The sequence below is a fragment of the Microcaecilia unicolor genome, chromosome 2 (assembly GCF_901765095.1).
Source record: "Microcaecilia unicolor chromosome 2, aMicUni1.1, whole genome shotgun sequence".
Classification (NCBI taxonomy): Eukaryota; Metazoa; Chordata; class Amphibia; order Gymnophiona; family Siphonopidae; genus Microcaecilia; species Microcaecilia unicolor.
Genome location: NC_044032.1, coordinates 452,188,112 through 452,205,038, shown reverse-complemented (window position 1 = coordinate 452,205,038; position 16,927 = coordinate 452,188,112). Strand labels below are relative to the sequence as shown.

Below are 16,927 nucleotides of genomic sequence, written 5' to 3'. Positions count from 1 at the left end.
TGCGCTGGCCCACTCCTCGATTCCTGCAGTTGGAGGACGTCTTTCCCTCTTTCTCGAGGAATGGGTCAAGATTACCTCAGATCAGTGAGTTTTGGACCTGATTAGAGTTCAATGCCCCGGTGAGAGATGTGTTTGTGGAGTCCCAATGCAGCTCTGCCGTCAAACGGGCGGCGGTAGAGGAGACCTTGCAAGGCTTGTTGCACCTCGGGGCGGTGGTCCCTGTGCCTCCCGCCGAGCTCGGCTATGGCCGTTACTCCATTTACTTTGTGGTGCCACGTAAAGGAGGGTCTTTTCGGCCCATACTCGACTTAAAGGAAGTCAACAAGTCACTGAGAGTGCGGCATTTTCGCATGGAAACCCTGCACTCCGTCACTGTGGTGGTACAGCCAGGAGAGTTTCTCACGTCTCTGGACCTGAAAGAAGCATACTTGCACATTCCTATTTGGCCCCCGCACCAACGTTTCTCTGGTTTGCGGTGTTGGGAAAACATTTCCAGTTTTGGGCCTTGCCTTTTGGCCTCGCCACAGCTCCCTGAACCTTTTCCAAGGTAATGGTGGTACTAGCTGCCTTTCTGAGGCGAGAGGGTATCCAGGTTCACCCGTACCTGGACAACTGGCTCATCAGAGCGGACTCTGCAAGAGAGTCCTCATGTAACAGCCAGAGTGGTCTCAGTACTTCAATCTCTGGGCTGGGTCGTCAATATATCCAAAAGTCACCTGACCCCCTCTCAATCTCTAGAATATTTGGGGGTCCAGTTCGACACAGCCTCGGGGTTTGTCTTTCTACCCGAGCAAAGGCGGTGCAAGCTTAAGAACCAGGTCTGTCTGCTCCTGAGGATGCCTCGCCCGCGAGCTTGGGACATAGTCCAGCTGTTGGGGTCGATGACAGCCACCTTCGAAGTGGTGCCATGGGTGAGAGCGCACCTGAGACCTCTGCAGTGTTCCCTGCTTCAACGATGGTCTCCAATTTCTCAGGATTACCAGCGCAGACTCAAGTGGCTCCCTGTGGCCTGACTCAGTATAGAGTGGTGGCTCTCAGACAGCATGCTGCAGCAAGGAATGCTGCTAGCGCTCCCTGATTGGTGCCTGGTGATAACAGTTGCCAGCCTGAAGGGCTGGGGAGCACATTGCCAGGGAAGGCATGCCCAGGGTCTCTGGACATCCGAGGAGTTGGAGTGTCCATCAATCGCTTGGAGTTAAAAGCGATATTCCAGGCGCTTCTGGCCTTTCACACGACCCTGGAGGGACTGGCTGTCAGAGTTCTGTCGGACAACACGACAGTGGTGGCCTACATAAATGGGCAAGGCGGCACTCAGTGTCAAGCACTGGCTGCAGAGGCCGCTCAGATATGCCACTGGCCAAGCTACATCTGCAGTTTCTGTCAGCAGCTCACATTGCAGGTCAGAGCAATGTGCAAGCCGATTATCTAAGCAGGCATGAAATTGATCCAGTGGAGTGGGAAATAGCAGACAGTGTTCCTTCAGATCTGTGCCAAATGGGGGACGCCCATAGCGGATCTTATGGCGTCAGGTGCAAATGCCAAAGTCCCGTGCTTTTACAGCAGATGGAGAGATCCTCGCTCGGCGGGGTTGGAATGCTTTGGCTCAACCCTGGCCTCAGGGCCTCCTGTATGTGTTCCCTCCTTGGCCCTTGATAGGGCAGTACTCCTGCAGATTCGGCTTCATCAAGGAGAGGTGGTTCTCATTGCCCCAGATTGGCCCAGGCGGCCATGGTATGCGGACCTCTGGCGGATGCTGGTGGAGGCTCCCCTTCCTTTGCCGCTAGTACCGAACCAGTTGTCACAGGGGCCGGTAACCATGGAGGAGTCCTGCCGCTTTGGTCTTACGGCATGGCTATTGAGAGGGCGCAATTGAGAGACAAGGGCTATTCCAACAAGGTCATCTCCACTGTCCTTCAGGCCCGCAAGTGTTCCACTTCCGTTGCCTATGCTCGGATTTGCCGCCAGTTTGAGGCTTGGTGTGCTGCTAAAGCGATTACACCCATGCGGGCTTCTGTCTCGCCGATACTTGACTTTTTGCAGGATGGTTTACAAAAAGGTTTGGCCTATAATTCCCTGCGTGTTCAAGTGGCAGCCTTAGCATGTTTTCGGGGGAAGGTGGCTGGCCTCTCCCTGTATGCTTATCCGGATGTGGCATGATTTCTTAGAGGGGTGCTTCGGCTCCGTCCTCCCGTGCGGGCTCCCTGTCCGGCCTGGAACCTGGGGTTAGTTTTAAAGGCCCTTCAGTGTTCGCCCTTCGAGCCGCTTAGGCGAGCTTCGGAGAAGGATGTAACCCTAAAGACGGTCTTTTTGGTGGCCATTACATTGGCGAGATGGGTGTCTGAGCTCCAGGCGCTGTCCTGTTGAGACCCATTTCTGCAATTCTCAGAGTCCGGAGTTATGGTATGTACGGTGCTTTCCTTTCCGCCTAAGGTGGTTTCAGCATTTCACCTAAACCAGCCTATTTTCCTGCCCTCCTTTTCTAGAGAGGAGTTTCCGGAATCTTTTGGGCAATTGCACCTTCTGGATGTGCGAAGGGCTCTGTTGCAATATCTGCGCATGTCAAATGCTTTCAGGACCTTTGATCACCTTTTTGTTTTGTTGTCAGGTCCTCACAGAGGGTCTCCAGCGTCTAAAGCCACTATAGCCCGCTGGCTCAAAGAAGCTATTTTTTCAGCATATCTGCTGTCTGGCTGGCCTCCAACTGAAGCCTTTAAGGCACATTCCACAAGAGCGATTTCCTCTTCTTGGGCTGAAACTGGAGCACGCTCTCTTCAAGAGATATGCAGTGCAGCAACTTGGGCGTCTAGGCTCTCATTTGCCCGACATTACAGGCTGGATGTGGCCGCCAGGAGGGATGCGCATTTTGGAGCACAAGTGCTGGTGCGTGGTGTGGCCTATTCCCACCCTTTCTAGGGATTGCTTTGATACATCCCATTCGTAATGGATTCATCTGCTTGATGACAAGGAAGGGAAAATTAGGTTCTTACCTTGGTAATTTTCTTTCCTTTAGTCATAGCAGATGAATTTATGAGCCCGCCCTGATTGATTGTTTGAGTGATTGATTAATTAATGCTGTTTTGGGTTCAGTTTTTCCTGTAGATATGTTCCCTCATTGGGAGAAGTTGGAAAACAGTCTTCAGGATTTCTGTTCTACTACAGGAGGTTGAGTTCGTTCCTCCTTTGTGTTATTGCTCCTGTTCTTGGGTGTTCGTTCGCTGTGAGGAAAGTTCATGTTATTCTACTTTGCGGGGTAACACTGCTTTGGAAGCTTCAAATACTGAGAGGCAGGTGGAGCTAGTTGGCCAAGAGGCACTATGGTTTTCAATGCTCTCTATCTCCCCCTGCTGGTAGGTGGACACAACCCATTCGTAATGGATTCATCTGCTATGACTAAAGGAAAGAAAATTACTAATTTTCCCATTGTTGATAACTTCTTATTCATCCACAGATTAAAAAAAAATAATGTCATAGGACATATTTCTCCCCCTACTAGGACATACAGAACAGGTTGTATTTTGTACCCCTGGGTGGATTAGAATTCTTTGGGGTAGTAGAAGTCTGCTATTGTTGGGGTTGGAAGGGTGGCCGTGGGAAGGGGGTTTATTTTAGTTGCTCATTGTTCTTGTTTTCTATTTGTGATTTGTAAATAGTTTTACAGAATATTGTTACTTTTTATAAATGAAAAGATTTAAATATAAAATCATAAATGTTCGAAACTCGTGCAGATGGGGACAGAGCCTGTGGGGATAGGGACAGAGCCGACGGGGCAGGAGACAAACTTTGCCCCCATGTCATTCTCTACTCTGAATCCCTGCCTGTTTGTTTAGATCAGAGAATTATTTTAACCTTTAGCTGTCATTTAACTACAAAAAATAGTAGAAAAACTTTTTTTGTTGTTGTACCTGTTAGATTTACTGTTGGAATGCCTACTTTCAGTTTCCATATTTACGTCAAAACATGTACAATTACTACCACTGTAAAAGATTATTAGTGCAGTAGATGGGAAGCATGGAGGAGCTTGGGCTACTGTGAGCAGTCAGTTGCCTGCCCTCCTCAGAGCTGAGCATCAGGTGTTGCTGGGTAACAGGAGAACATCTCCTTGTTTTTTTATTCTATGGTTGTTCCTTCCTCCCTCCCTCCCTCTGTTGGGAAGATGAGCATCTGTTACTGAGATTCTGAGACCTTGAAGGCAGAAAAGCTCTTCTGATGATGTAACCAGAGAACAGGGCAGTGGCTGGAGTACTGCAAAGAAAGGGAAAGTGCAGTTATTGAGGCTTGATGGAGTACTATACTTTCCAGCATTTCTAATTGTTAGGATCTGGAGTTGCCTGGATCGAGCTACAGAATACTGCACTGTTGTGAATTCTTGTACTAACATTGTGTCTCTCTGCCTCTTTCTCTGGCATTCCCTAACTATGAGACAGACTCCGATCACACGGAAGGTACAAACTGCTATCTACTATATGGAATCTTTTTTTTTTTTTTAATTTGGTTTCCTTCAGTTTGCAAATCCTAAGTTGAGATTTGTGTTTCCATTTGAATGCTGTCTCCTTACTTGTTTAAAGTCAGTGGAGAATTTTGCTTTGGAGGAAGGGTGCATGTTTTGCTTTGTAGAACTTAGCATCTTTTCTTTTTGTAGTTTAGTTATGTGTTCTTTGTAGATAGCATGATTTTATGATTTTATTTTAATATTACTGCGCAATGTTAATATGGAGGCTCATTTACGTAGTTATTGTGTAAATTTGTAAGTCTGTGCTTTGAAAATGGGCACCATAGTCTCTTGTTTGCTATGACATTCTATGAAAGTAAACAAATCTGTGCATGCAAACATTACAATTGAATGCAATATCTTCTAAGGCTATTTCTTCTTTGGTCAATACCTGCTGACATTCTTGTTTCAATAGGTATCATATGAAATATTTAATTAATTTGAACTGCTAATGGAGTTGATTTTGCAGCTGTCTAATGCATTTATTTTTTAAATGATATGAAAGGCTGTTCACACTTTTTAAATGTGTTTTTGAATGCCCAGAAATTGTCTGACTCCTTATGTGCTTTTCTCAGTTGTTAGCTGACATTCTATATTTGTGACCTTCATTGATTTTTTTTTATTCCTACCAAGCTCTCCATAGTATATTTTTTCTTCTCCCTTTCCTCCCATTATTTTCATGCTGTTTTAGATATTATTTATATTTACTCTGAACATTTCTACAGTTGTAGCTTTTCAGTTCCTAAATTCTGCTGTGTAATAAAACAGAAAAGAACATTAATGACAGCTGTGTTCAGGCAAGGCTGTACTATAACGTTACTATAAAAAGGCTTATATTCTGTATTTTTCTTTTAGGATTCAACACAGATTACAATAAAAAAAGACCTCCCACAAAAGGAGTGAATTATATCTTACACCTATGTATGTGTGTGTGTGTGTATATATATATATATATATATGTATATATATATATGTATATGTCTGTGTGTTAAACTACTCTATATCATTTACAGAAAATAAGTTTTTACATTTTTACAAAACAGCTAAGAGCTAGATCTTTTAAATGGACAAATGATTCTAAATTTGTGTACTTAATTATCTAAAAGAATGTTCCGGATATTTTTTCAATCTAACCCCTCTAGAACTTGATTCCTGTTCTGCACATTATTTAATAGTTAATAAGAAGTACTTGATAGTTTGCTAATCTGTCTGAATTTTGACCTGTCAATGACTTATAAACCATGCAAGCTATCTTGATTTCTATTCTGGAATTTACTGGCAGCCAATGAAGAGTTCTTAATAAAGGAGAAGCTTCTCAAACTTGTTCACCCTAAAAATCAATCTGGCCGCAGTATTTTGGAACAAAGTAACTGTTTAAACAATTTTACAGAAATACCCCATATAGTGAAGTAATCCAAATAAGGCAATAATACTGCTTGAGCAACAGTTCTAAAACTTTGTGGACTTAAAGACGATCAAACAGACCTCTATTGTTGTAACTGGAAAAAAAATCTTTTTTAGTCAGAGCATTAACTTATCCTGTAATGCCATCCTAGAATTAAGAATCACACCTAAAACTTTTGATTTTCTATCTGCAAAATTTCTCCTGTATCCAGCATAAAATTCTTCTGTGGAATCTACTCAAAATCACCAAACCAAGCAACTTTTGTTTTCTGTCTAGTTTTAGAAAATTAATCTTGGTCCATTAGTCTAGTAAAGAAACATGTGTTTAAGTTATATGGTCTTATCAAAAGTTTCTAATGCTTTGCATAGAAGAAAAATATCATGTGCATATAAGTGAAACATCAAAACATTTCAATGACAGTCTTCACAGGAAGAGGGTGGGGTGGGTAAGGTGTGAAATATGGGAGCTGGATGGATGAGAGACAGGGAGAGATGCATGTAGATAAGAGGGTGACAAAGCAGTAGAATTTTATCCTATATAATAAAACGCACCTCCAACATTCTTAAGCCGAGAAAATGAAGTCTTCAAGCTGTGAAGCATTCCTGCAACGTTCCAGAACTACGTGTCGTCAATTGAGGAGATGGAGCCTTACAGAGCGCACGAATACTTCAAGGCTTGCTCTCTCTCTCTCTCTCTGACACAAACACACACTCTGTCTCTCTCACGTACACACTCCATCTCTCACCCACACACTCTCTCTCAAACATACACACTCCAAGGAAAGGAGGGCATGGAACACGCTGGGGAGGAGAGGGAGGGGGGCATGGAACTCGGAGGGAAGGGGGGCCAAGACCTCGGAGGAGAGGGAGGGGGGCCTGGAACTCGGAGGGGAGGAGAGGGAGAGTGGGAAGGAGGGGGTCATGGAACTCGAAGCCCCATACACACACACACACACTCACTCTCTGTCTCTCACATACACTCTCTCACACACACTATCCCTCTCTCTCACACACTCACTCCACTCACTGGGCAAATCTGCACCTTTCTCCTCTACCGCTAACTCCAGACTCCGTTCCTTCTATCTTGCTGCACCATATGCCTGGAATAAACTTCCTGAGCCGGTATGTCAAGCCTCATCTCTGGCCATCTTCAAATCTAGGCTAAAAACCCACCTCTTCGATTCTGCTTTTAACTCCTAAACCTAAACCTTCAACTGTCCCCTATCCCTGATATGTCCTGTCTGTCCTAACCGTTATCCCTTACTTGTCCTGTCTGTCATAATTAGATTGTAAGCTCTATTGAGCAGGGACTATCTCTCCATGTTCAAGTGTGAAGCGCTGCGTACGTCCGGTAGCGCTATAGAAATAAGTAGTAGTAGTAGTACTCACTCTCGCACACACATACACTCTGTCTCTCTCACACACACACACTCTCTCTCTCTCTCTCTGACACACACACACTTTCTCTCAAACATACACACTCAGAGGAAAACCTTGCTAGCGCCCGTTTCATTTGTGTCAGAAACGGGCCTTTTTTTTACTAGTGGTTTATAATGGGCTAGAAAACCTAGATCTTTAAGTCCTGATTCAGATTATTCTTCTCAATGTGCATTACTTTGCATCTGTCTACATTAACTTTCATCTGCCATTTGGATACCCGGTCTTCCAGTTTCCTAAGGTCTTCCTGCAATTTTTCACAATCTGTATGCGTTTTGATAACTTCGAATAGTTTTGTGTCATCTGCAAATGTAACCACCTCACTCATCGTTCCGATTTCCAGTTCATTTTATATATATATATGTTAAATAACACCAGTTCCACCCTTCGGTCTGTCCCAGTATTTTATTTTATTTGTTACATTTGTATCCCACATTTTCCCACCTATTTGCAGGCTCAATGTGGCTTACATAATACTGTAAAGGCATTCGCCAAGTCCGGTAGAGAAACAAATACAAGGTAATATTGTAGTCGAATAAAGGTACATGTGTTTCAGGTACAATGGGGATCGAGGAGAGGAAAGGTTATATAGTGTCCATTACGAGTTTTGGTTTTCCTGTGTTGCAGAGTGTAGGTATTTATGGCAATACTTATGTATTCTTGCTTTTGCCGTTGCAGTGATCCAGTGGGGGTGATGGGGCAGGAACGAACCTCACTTACCCCTGCCCCTAGTGGCAGCATCTTCAAAAGGGCTGCCACAACTTCTTGCAGCATCCCTTTTGAAGATGCCATTAGGGGCAAGTGTGAGTGGGGATTGCTTCTGCCTCATTACCCCCGGTGGATCACTATGGATATGAGGTAGGCCTGGGGGGAGGGTGCCCAGAGGGAAAGGGGACTCTTTCATGTGTGTGTGTGTAGGTGGGGGGGGATGCGAGGGGAGTATAAAATGGAAAGAAAAAAAGTTATGTCTGATCAGTATTCAGTGCTGGCACCTGCGTAGGTAAGTGGGCCAAATTAGGACAGCTTTTGAGCTGTCCTAGATTCATCCACATAGCTATATGGGTGCTGACACTGCATATTGCCAGTGTCCGCTTAGTTGGCTCCTCACCTTATACTGGCCCTGATCAGCCCACTCTTTTTATGGCTAGTCAGAGCAGATATTCAGTGGCACTGCCCAGTTACGTGCCACTGAATATCGGTAATTGGGCAGCCCTGAGCCACTTAAGCGGGCAGGAGCCTCTCCTGCCCTCTTAAATTGCTTTGAATATCGGGCATCATTGTTGTTAATTGTACAGTGCTCATGTATTGTTTATTTGTTAAACTTACAGTTTAGGTATTTTGAATTTCAATTATACCAATATTATTTATTTTGTAAAATCCAAACATCCAATAAAAATATCTGTGAGGGAGGGGGAGAGATTCTTGAATTGATGTTTTCATAGGTTTTGAAACATCTAACCTGAGAATCCCTGTTTAAAGGTGATATAATTTTGTCTGTTTTATCAAGCTAAATGTTCAAAGGACTTCCAGCATTGTAGCTAGGAATTCTCCCATTTCAACGTCTCTAGGTTTACAGCTAGAAATTATGATGTTTATGGCCTTTAGTCATTGGTTCTCCTTATAGAGGAGGTGTTAAAGTTGGTGTTTGAGAATGGATGTGAACATTAAGCATTAAGTCCTCTTAAAATTTCTTATACCCTTCCTTAATTCTTGTTTTGTAGCCTACACGTACATCAAACTCTGCAGCCTCTGGTGTGACCGCAGGGGCTTCTAGTTCCACCTCTGCATCATATGGTGAGATCAGCAACAGTGAGCCCACTACACTTGCTCAGACTCCTCTAAGTGCTGCTGTCATCCCTAGTCCATTATCTACCTTGACCTCACCAGTGGTTCCACTACCTGGTCCAGCACCCAGTAAGGTAAGGGGTAAATACACATTCAGTGTCGCATGTGTGTTCTGGAGCTAATTTTCTTTGTTAATTTGACTTATTGGGGAGAGCTAATGTAGGGGTAAACGTATTTTAAAATCTCTTAGGAGGAGTTGGAGGTGTGATGAAAATTTCATCATCCAAATTACTGAGGTAAATAACTGTTACTTGATACCCCTGTTATGAATGTGAAACTGCTAGGATAATTATTACTTCACTATGTTACAGCCTACCTCAAGATAGCTGTTATGCTTCCTGGTTTTAAACAGTGATTGCAGCTTAGTGTGGTAGTTTATAGAAACATCAACACTTTTCAGGACTTTCATTAGGCAGTAAAGTTGTATCTCTAAGGTTTTTGTTTCTAATTTTCCTGAGAAATGAAACACTTTGTAAATGTTTTGAAAACTCATTCTATTTATTCACATAGTTCTAGATAGGATTTGCTCAAATTGCCTCCTGGCCGCCTAGTGCTGTTTTGTAGTTGCTACTTCGTGCTGCACATCATCCTTCACCTGCAGGATTCCTGCCAGCTCCTGCCGCACGCCAGCAACCTTTTCCCTAAGCAGGATCTGTTGGTCAATGACCCGCCTCCCCACTACCTGTAGTAGTTCATTGGTGAGCTCCTGCTCAGGGTTGGCCAAGTGTTGCTGCTGTGTTGCAGGGGCATCTGGGTCTTCTGGTATCTCTGAAGGCTCCATCTCTTCCTCCCTTGCCTGGAGGCCTGTCCTTGATGTCCTCTTCTCCCTCCAGAAATGGATGTCAATATAGTCTTCTGTTGCAGCCTAATCTTCCAGACTCTGCTGTTCACCAGGGCCAGCAGCAGCAGCATCCGCCACTTCTGGGGTGGCCTCCTCACCATCGCCCTGTGCAGCTGCAGCCTCTGCAAAGAGCACAGGACACATTAGTATGACCAGACTTGGGACAATCAAAGGTATTGGCACAGCAAACAGGGATAAACCATGAGCAGTCTGGCCTCCAAAAGGAAGCAGGTGGCAGAACACACCCTTTGAAAACACTTGTACACACATTTTTGGAGCTACATTATTTGGGGTGTGTTGGCAGTTACACTGTAAAAAAAAAAAAAACGACCCTCCACAGGTTTACTTTAAGGGGGGGGGGGGGGGGGGGTACTCACTTTTCGAGGACATGGTTTGCCATCCTAGGGGGCCACCTTTCAAGATTATTCGGGATTCTATGCCTACCATATATCACCTCTCCTTGGTCACAGTCCATGCCTTACTTCAAAATATGAGGTGGTCAAGCACCCACAGAGCTGTCTCTTAGGTTCCCTAGAGCCATGTGGCACAGCTCCATATTTCCTGAGATATCTCACTTCTTATTGTTGGTGGAGGCCAGCGGTGAATGGCTGACAGTAAAATGGGTTTATGTGAGGATTGTGAAATGGCATACTTGAGGAGCAATACACAAGAGCTGTCAACCAGATAGAGAGGAACATGGTTAAAAATAGCAACAAGGGATCGGGGCCTAGTGCAAGAGTGACATAAGGGTTTGGGACATGTCTAGTTACAGAACATTACAAGGTAAGACTCAAGTGGAGTTGAAGATTTTTCAGCCAGTACCATCTGACCTATCTTAGCTGTACTTGGAAGGTGGCTGCTTTTGGCATCTGAGAGGACTGAATCCAAGCCCTGCTGGCCTACAATTGAAACGACACATTTCTATCACATTTGATTATTGTATATTTTCTCACAGACCCATATACAATTGGCAAAAGAGATGTTTTGGTGGCTGGGGGCAGTACTGGTGGTTACTGGCTGAAGAATATCCCTGGCGTTCCCAGACCTCTGCACAAGCTGTGCAAGCTGTGATGTGATGGGGTGCATGGTCTTACCTCTGCGCCTTTTGGTGATGTCTCGGCCACCTATCCCTGCCACAGTTGCAGGCTCAACCGTGGCTAGCACCATTCCCTCTCCAGGGCTGTGAGGATACATGGCTGCCAGGTCCCTCTTGCCTTCGCTTCAGGTCCTTGGTCTGTGCTCTGCACCGCAGATCCCTTCACGTTTTCTTGGCCCTTCACATCCCAATTGTTGTGATAAATGGTGTTGACACTCAGCGATGTGGCACCAGATTGCCAGAAGACAGATCCATATGTCGGGTTTTACTGGAAAGCACACTCTTTGATGGCAATGCTCTGTGGTACCAGGGTCACATCTCACTGTCCCTGGTAGATACTATCCTTGTCTAGCAAACACTCAGTTACATATATGGTCAAGCAGGAGATAGAGTGGGAATGTAAACCATTATCCCTGACCTTTCTAGCTACTCAACCATTCCTGACTCTACTAGGAATTGCAGCAGGGAGCAGCCTAACAGTATCTAACAGATGATCAGTGTGTGGTTGGGTGTAGGTTCTATAAGGACTACTCAAGAGAAACCCCATCATCTAATAATATAAGGCATAACTAAATATATTCATTGGAAATGGACCTTCAGTGTGGTGATGCATATCCCATATATACTTAAGGGAGTCTACAGGCATCAAGATCTTCATTGATCATATCCAATGAATATATTTAGTTATGCCTTATATTGTTAGTTGATGGGATTTCTGTTGAGTATTTTTTGAATTTTTTCCCTGCAACTTTTGATTATTGTTTATAAACATGTGCCTACTACAGGTTCTATAAGGACACCATAACCCACTTGTGTGAACTGTTACTAGAGGATCTATTTGTGTCACTTCAGCCTTGGCCTTTCTGGCTACTGGAAATCTTAAGACTCCACTAAGAGCTGCAGATGAGATCAGCCAGGCAGCTACCTCCTGTATAATTGGCCAGCTGCTGGCTGCCTTCCTGAAAAGGGACACTGGGTATATCCATTTCTCCATGCATACAGCTGAGCAGCAGGAAACAATGACGGCTTTCTATGAGATTGCTGATTTCACTCCTGTGCATGGTGATGGAACTCATGTGGCCCTTAGGCCACCTGCTAGTAGGCTGAATATGGCAAGAAAGTGGCATACCACTCCATCAATGTGGAGGTTATCTGCAGTGTAGCATGTGAGATTACAGATGTTTGTGGATACTATCCTGGGTGTTGCTACACTCGTATGTGCTTTGTGGGGACATCCATAAGGCCTCCCCAGAGTGGGAAAATCATAAGTGGATAGCCAGTAGGTAGGGACCATCCTACAACTCCTAAACCTTCTAATGATTGTTAACCCCCAGAGGCTAGAAGAGGTTCGCTACAATAAGGCACAAACTACAACTAGGACGGTCATAAATCATACGCTTGGCCCACTAGAAACCAGATTCCGCTGTCCTGACCATTCTGGTGTCAAGCTATTGTATAGCCCCTCCCCCCTGCAGCCACATGACCCCGCCCTTCCACACCTCTGCATGTCCCACCCCGTACCAACTCCCCTTACTTCCTCTGTGAACCATGCATACTCCCCAATCATCCCCACACAACTTAGCAGAACCCACCAACCCACATTCATGCTTCCCCAATGCTCTACTCCACCCACTCCAAAAGTAGCCCGTACTCTCCCTTCCCCCTAGGTTATTCCCAAGAACAAAAACAACACCCCCCCCCCCCGACTCCCCTAATAAGAAACCACTTCAAACGAATCAACAGGCAGGCAGGCCCCCCAATTAGATAAACCAAGAGTGCAAAACATGAAATATTGTTAAGAGCTTTTGTGGAGCATGAGACATGTACGGGTGGCTACCCGCAGTTCTTTTTTTTACTGCGGTGAGGAGAAGATTGTGTTTCTGACTTTTCTTCACTCCTGGTCTGAAGAGCTTCGTTTTTTGGTGCTTTTCAGCGGTTTTTCGCTGTCCCTTTTTGGGCATTTGTTTTTCCTTCTTTTCCCATACCTTTTTAGTTTGTTTTGTCCATTTTTAATTTTCCTTTCTTTTCAGTCTGCTAGGCCGCGGCCTTCGGTCGGGCCTTTCCTGTCTTTTTTTTTTTTTTTTTCTCCTGGTGCCTTGCCCCCTTTTTTTTTTCAGGCACCATCGCATCTTTTCATTTAGCATCAGAAGATTTTCCATCCATGTCTTTAAAGCTCCCAGTGGCTTTAAGCACTGTACCTGGTGCAATCGGACAATCTCTGGAACAGAGACCCATTTTTGGTGTCTGCAGTGTCTAGGGCCTGACCATAGCCCTGCTAATTGTGTCCAGTGTTGCCAGGTGGGTGGTTTTACCGCCCAATTGGGCGGTTTTCTGCGACCCGTCGCGGGAAATTTTTGCCCGCGGCGGGTTGCGGTTTTTTGGGCTTCTTTTTGGTCTTTTGGGCGGTTTTTTAGGCGTTTTTTTTTCGCCCGCAGGGGGCGGGGTTAGTGACGTTTTGGGCGGGGTTAGTGACGTTTTGGGCGGGGCCAATGACGGGGAGGCGGGGCCGATGACGGCGGGGCGGGGTTGATGACGGCGGGGGTGGGGGTGATGACGCGGGGGTGGGGGTGTCAGGGGCGGGGTTTGAGTTTGGGCTGGATTTAGGCTGGTTTGGGTGGGAAAAACATTTTCCACCTGGCAACCCTGATTGTGTCCTTTGTCTTCATATTAAGAAAAGGACACAATTGTCCAGAGATGCTCAACGAGAGAAGATTTTTGGAGCCAAGTCCTGGGGCCTCGGCATCGAGGTTGCCGGTGTCATCGTCGAAGACAACGTCGGGAGCATCGGTCCCTATGGCTTCCTTGAGACCCAGAGACACTGGAGTAGTTGTGCGTCTAGTGGGTCTCCACCTGCCTCAACGCTGACTGCTGGTCAGAGCTCCCAGGACTGGCCTGTGTCTGACCCGACCCCAAGGTGATGTGAGGCATTGACGTTGTCCTCGTCGGCACCAAGGCATGTCGACACTGAGCTTCAGGCGAAAGTCAAGAAGCATTGGCATCAGTCCTCGTCATATGGTGCTGGGAGCTCCGGGGAGTCAAGGAACTCTGCACCCGAGAAGCATCGGTGCCTGGAGGATTACTCCCCATCTATCCAGAAGATGCTGGTGCGTCTGTCTCCAGGCAGCCAGGACCCAACTCCCGTCTCCGCCCCATCTGTTCTGCAGCCTGTCTCGGAGCAGACACCCCAGTCTTTTCCGGTGTCGGCCCTTGATAAGCATATCCAGTCCCTGTTCCCTGAGCTGCTGGATGTGCATCCGTGTCAGGAGTACTTGCGCCTACCTCCAGTCCGCTGTGGCCCCACCTGGCCTTCAGTCTGCGGTGTGGCCTCTGGCGCCAGTGCTTCCCCAGTGTCGACTACTACCCAAGCCGGTACCCCCTCAACGTCGGTGGAGGAAGCTTTGCTGGAGTCGAGGTGGGAACCGACTTCTCGACGCCCCTCTCAGGGACACAGCTCTTTGAGGCAGGCTCGGTCTCGGCCCTCCCACAAGGAGTTTCTGACTGACAGTGATGAGGAACACTCTATGGAGTCGGAGGAGGATCCACGGTACTTCTCAGATGAGTCCTATGGTATCCCCTATAAACTCTCCCCTCTACTTGAAAGGAGAATGTTCCCTTCTTTTGTAAAGGAAATGGCTGATTCTGTTCCATTTCGTTTGGAAGGACGAGCCCAGGGCTAAGATGCTCGAGGTCTTGGGCTATACATCTCCTCCTAAGAAAGCTATGACTGTCCTTCTCCACCAGGTACTCAAGGAAGTCCTCGATCGGAGCTAGAAGTCCCCACCGTCAGTCCCTATCATGCCCAAGAAGATTTACACCCTGTACCAGATCCACAGTACACCTGGTTTTGATATGCATCTGTTGCCTCACAATTCTATGGTGGTGGAGTCCACCCACAAAATAGCCAGAAGTTCTGGAGATTATCTAGCTAATTTCCTATTTAATAGACATTATTTAACATTGAATTTTGACTTTTTATGAATTATATAAACACCAGTTTCAACTGTTCAAGGACTGATTTAACTAGTAACTATTAGTTTGATACTACCCACTATAGTTTGTGCAGACAATATAGATATTGATTTATGTATACACATATTGTGTTTATTTTTATGCACAGTTATTGTTTTGGTGCACTTACTTCACACACAGTTGTGTCCGATGATGGTGTGAAGTTTCAGCCAGTTAGTGAACATTGATTTCATTTGGCTGCATACTTGGGAAGAGCATTGTCAATATTTCCTATCTTTGAAACACTACACTGAGGACCCAACACACACAATTATTATTGCTTTTTTATATGCATGTATTTCTCTATTGTCTGCACACACTATGTTTTCTCTGAGAGTATTTTTTGAATTCTACATTTTGGTCTTACTTTCTTGAGGGTTTTCTGATATTATTGTAGATGAAGCAAAGCAAATACTATAAAGTACTTGCTTGGAGATGGACTTAACACGGTCCGTGTTTCACCTAACACGCCTTCATCAGGAGTTCAATGCCTCAACAGGTGTATAAATGTACAAGTGTCAGAGAACCGCACTGAGAACCTCCAAATGCACATGTTGAGGCATTGGTCTCGAAGGTGTATTAGCTGAAACATAGACTGTGTTGAGTCCCTCTCCAAGCAAATGTCTTTATAGTATTTGCTTTGTTTTATCTACAAGGAAGTGTCACTGTATGCACTCCTTATAGGACCAGTTATTGCTGTGTTTAATAAAGGACTTGTTTTTTTTTCTTCCTGGTTTCCCTGCTTTGGTTATTCCCACCCTCAGTGTGCTGCCACTGATCTGTGTATAACCTATATACAGTCTGTTTTGTAAAGGAGGCCTCCTTAAACCTTTTTCTGGATCTGAGTGTTTTCTTGGATTTTTTCTTGCTTATTTTGTCTGAGTTTTTGGCATTAGCATATTGGAAGCTTCCTGGCTGCACCTCTCCATTTTATATGGATGCCATTGGAATCTATTTCTCTGCCTCCATCTGCTGGTAAGAGGACACAACCCATAGGTATAGGTTGGTCTAACTAGGTAGGAAAGGAAATTAGTAGTTAAAAAAAAAAATTTTCACCATAAGCAAACTAATTTTTAAATGTAATGCTGTGTCCAAAACCATTCCATCATGATTTGGTTATTCATTTATATCAATAAAATGTAAGAATTTTATATGCAAGCATAGTTCATTGATTCTGCAGACTATTGACAGGTTTTATTTCATCAGTGAACTTTTAGCTGTGTACATGAAATACTAAGCTGGTCTGTGGTCCCCACAGGAAGAGGAGAGCCTGCATGCACAAGTGAAAGATCTGGAGGAAAAGCTAGAGACCTTGAAGATTAAGAGGAATGAAGATAAGGCCAAACTCAAAGAATCAGAGAAATACAAGATTCAGCTGGAGCAGCTTCAAGAATGGAAAAGCAAAATTCAGGAGCAACAGGCTGACCTACAACGGCAGCTCAAAGATGCCAAAAAGGTAAGTTTAGCATTACATTTTGTTCATTTTTTGACTTTGAATTTCTGAAGACCTAGCATACTTTAGGGATAACAAATGAGGTCTGCCCTCCATTGATGCTTGTCCTGCTACCTGTTACCCTCATTTCCTTGCCACCATCTAGTCCCCAGCACCTGTCGCCCAGTTCTGTATGTTGCTGCCCTAACCCTACCTAGCTGATAACTCATCTGTTAGAGCCATGCTAACCCCATTCTCAGGCCTGCTTCTATCTGAGGACTGATTGTTGCAGCAGATTCTTGTGGTGGTGGGTGGATCAACAGATGCCATTTTTCTGATTATACATGGAGCCCCAATTGTGTGTTTTTGTTCAGA

The 16,927-nt window shown here is 45.1% G+C and overlaps 1 protein-coding gene across 3 annotated transcripts in view; it reads left to right on the top strand.

The window, feature by feature from the left end:
• LOC115461248 (dynactin subunit 1-like) overlaps nt 1–16,927 on the top strand; it is a 188,975-nt gene that overhangs the window by 27,569 nt on the left and 144,479 nt on the right. For all 3 annotated transcript variants that reach the window (XM_030190949.1, XM_030190951.1, XM_030190950.1), the window contains exons 5-6: nt 9,052–9,249; nt 16,379–16,576. In XM_030190949.1, the coding sequence (XP_030046809.1) occupies nt 9,052–9,249; nt 16,379–16,576 (396 nt within the window). The remainder of the gene's footprint in view (nt 1–9,051; nt 9,250–16,378; nt 16,577–16,927) is intronic.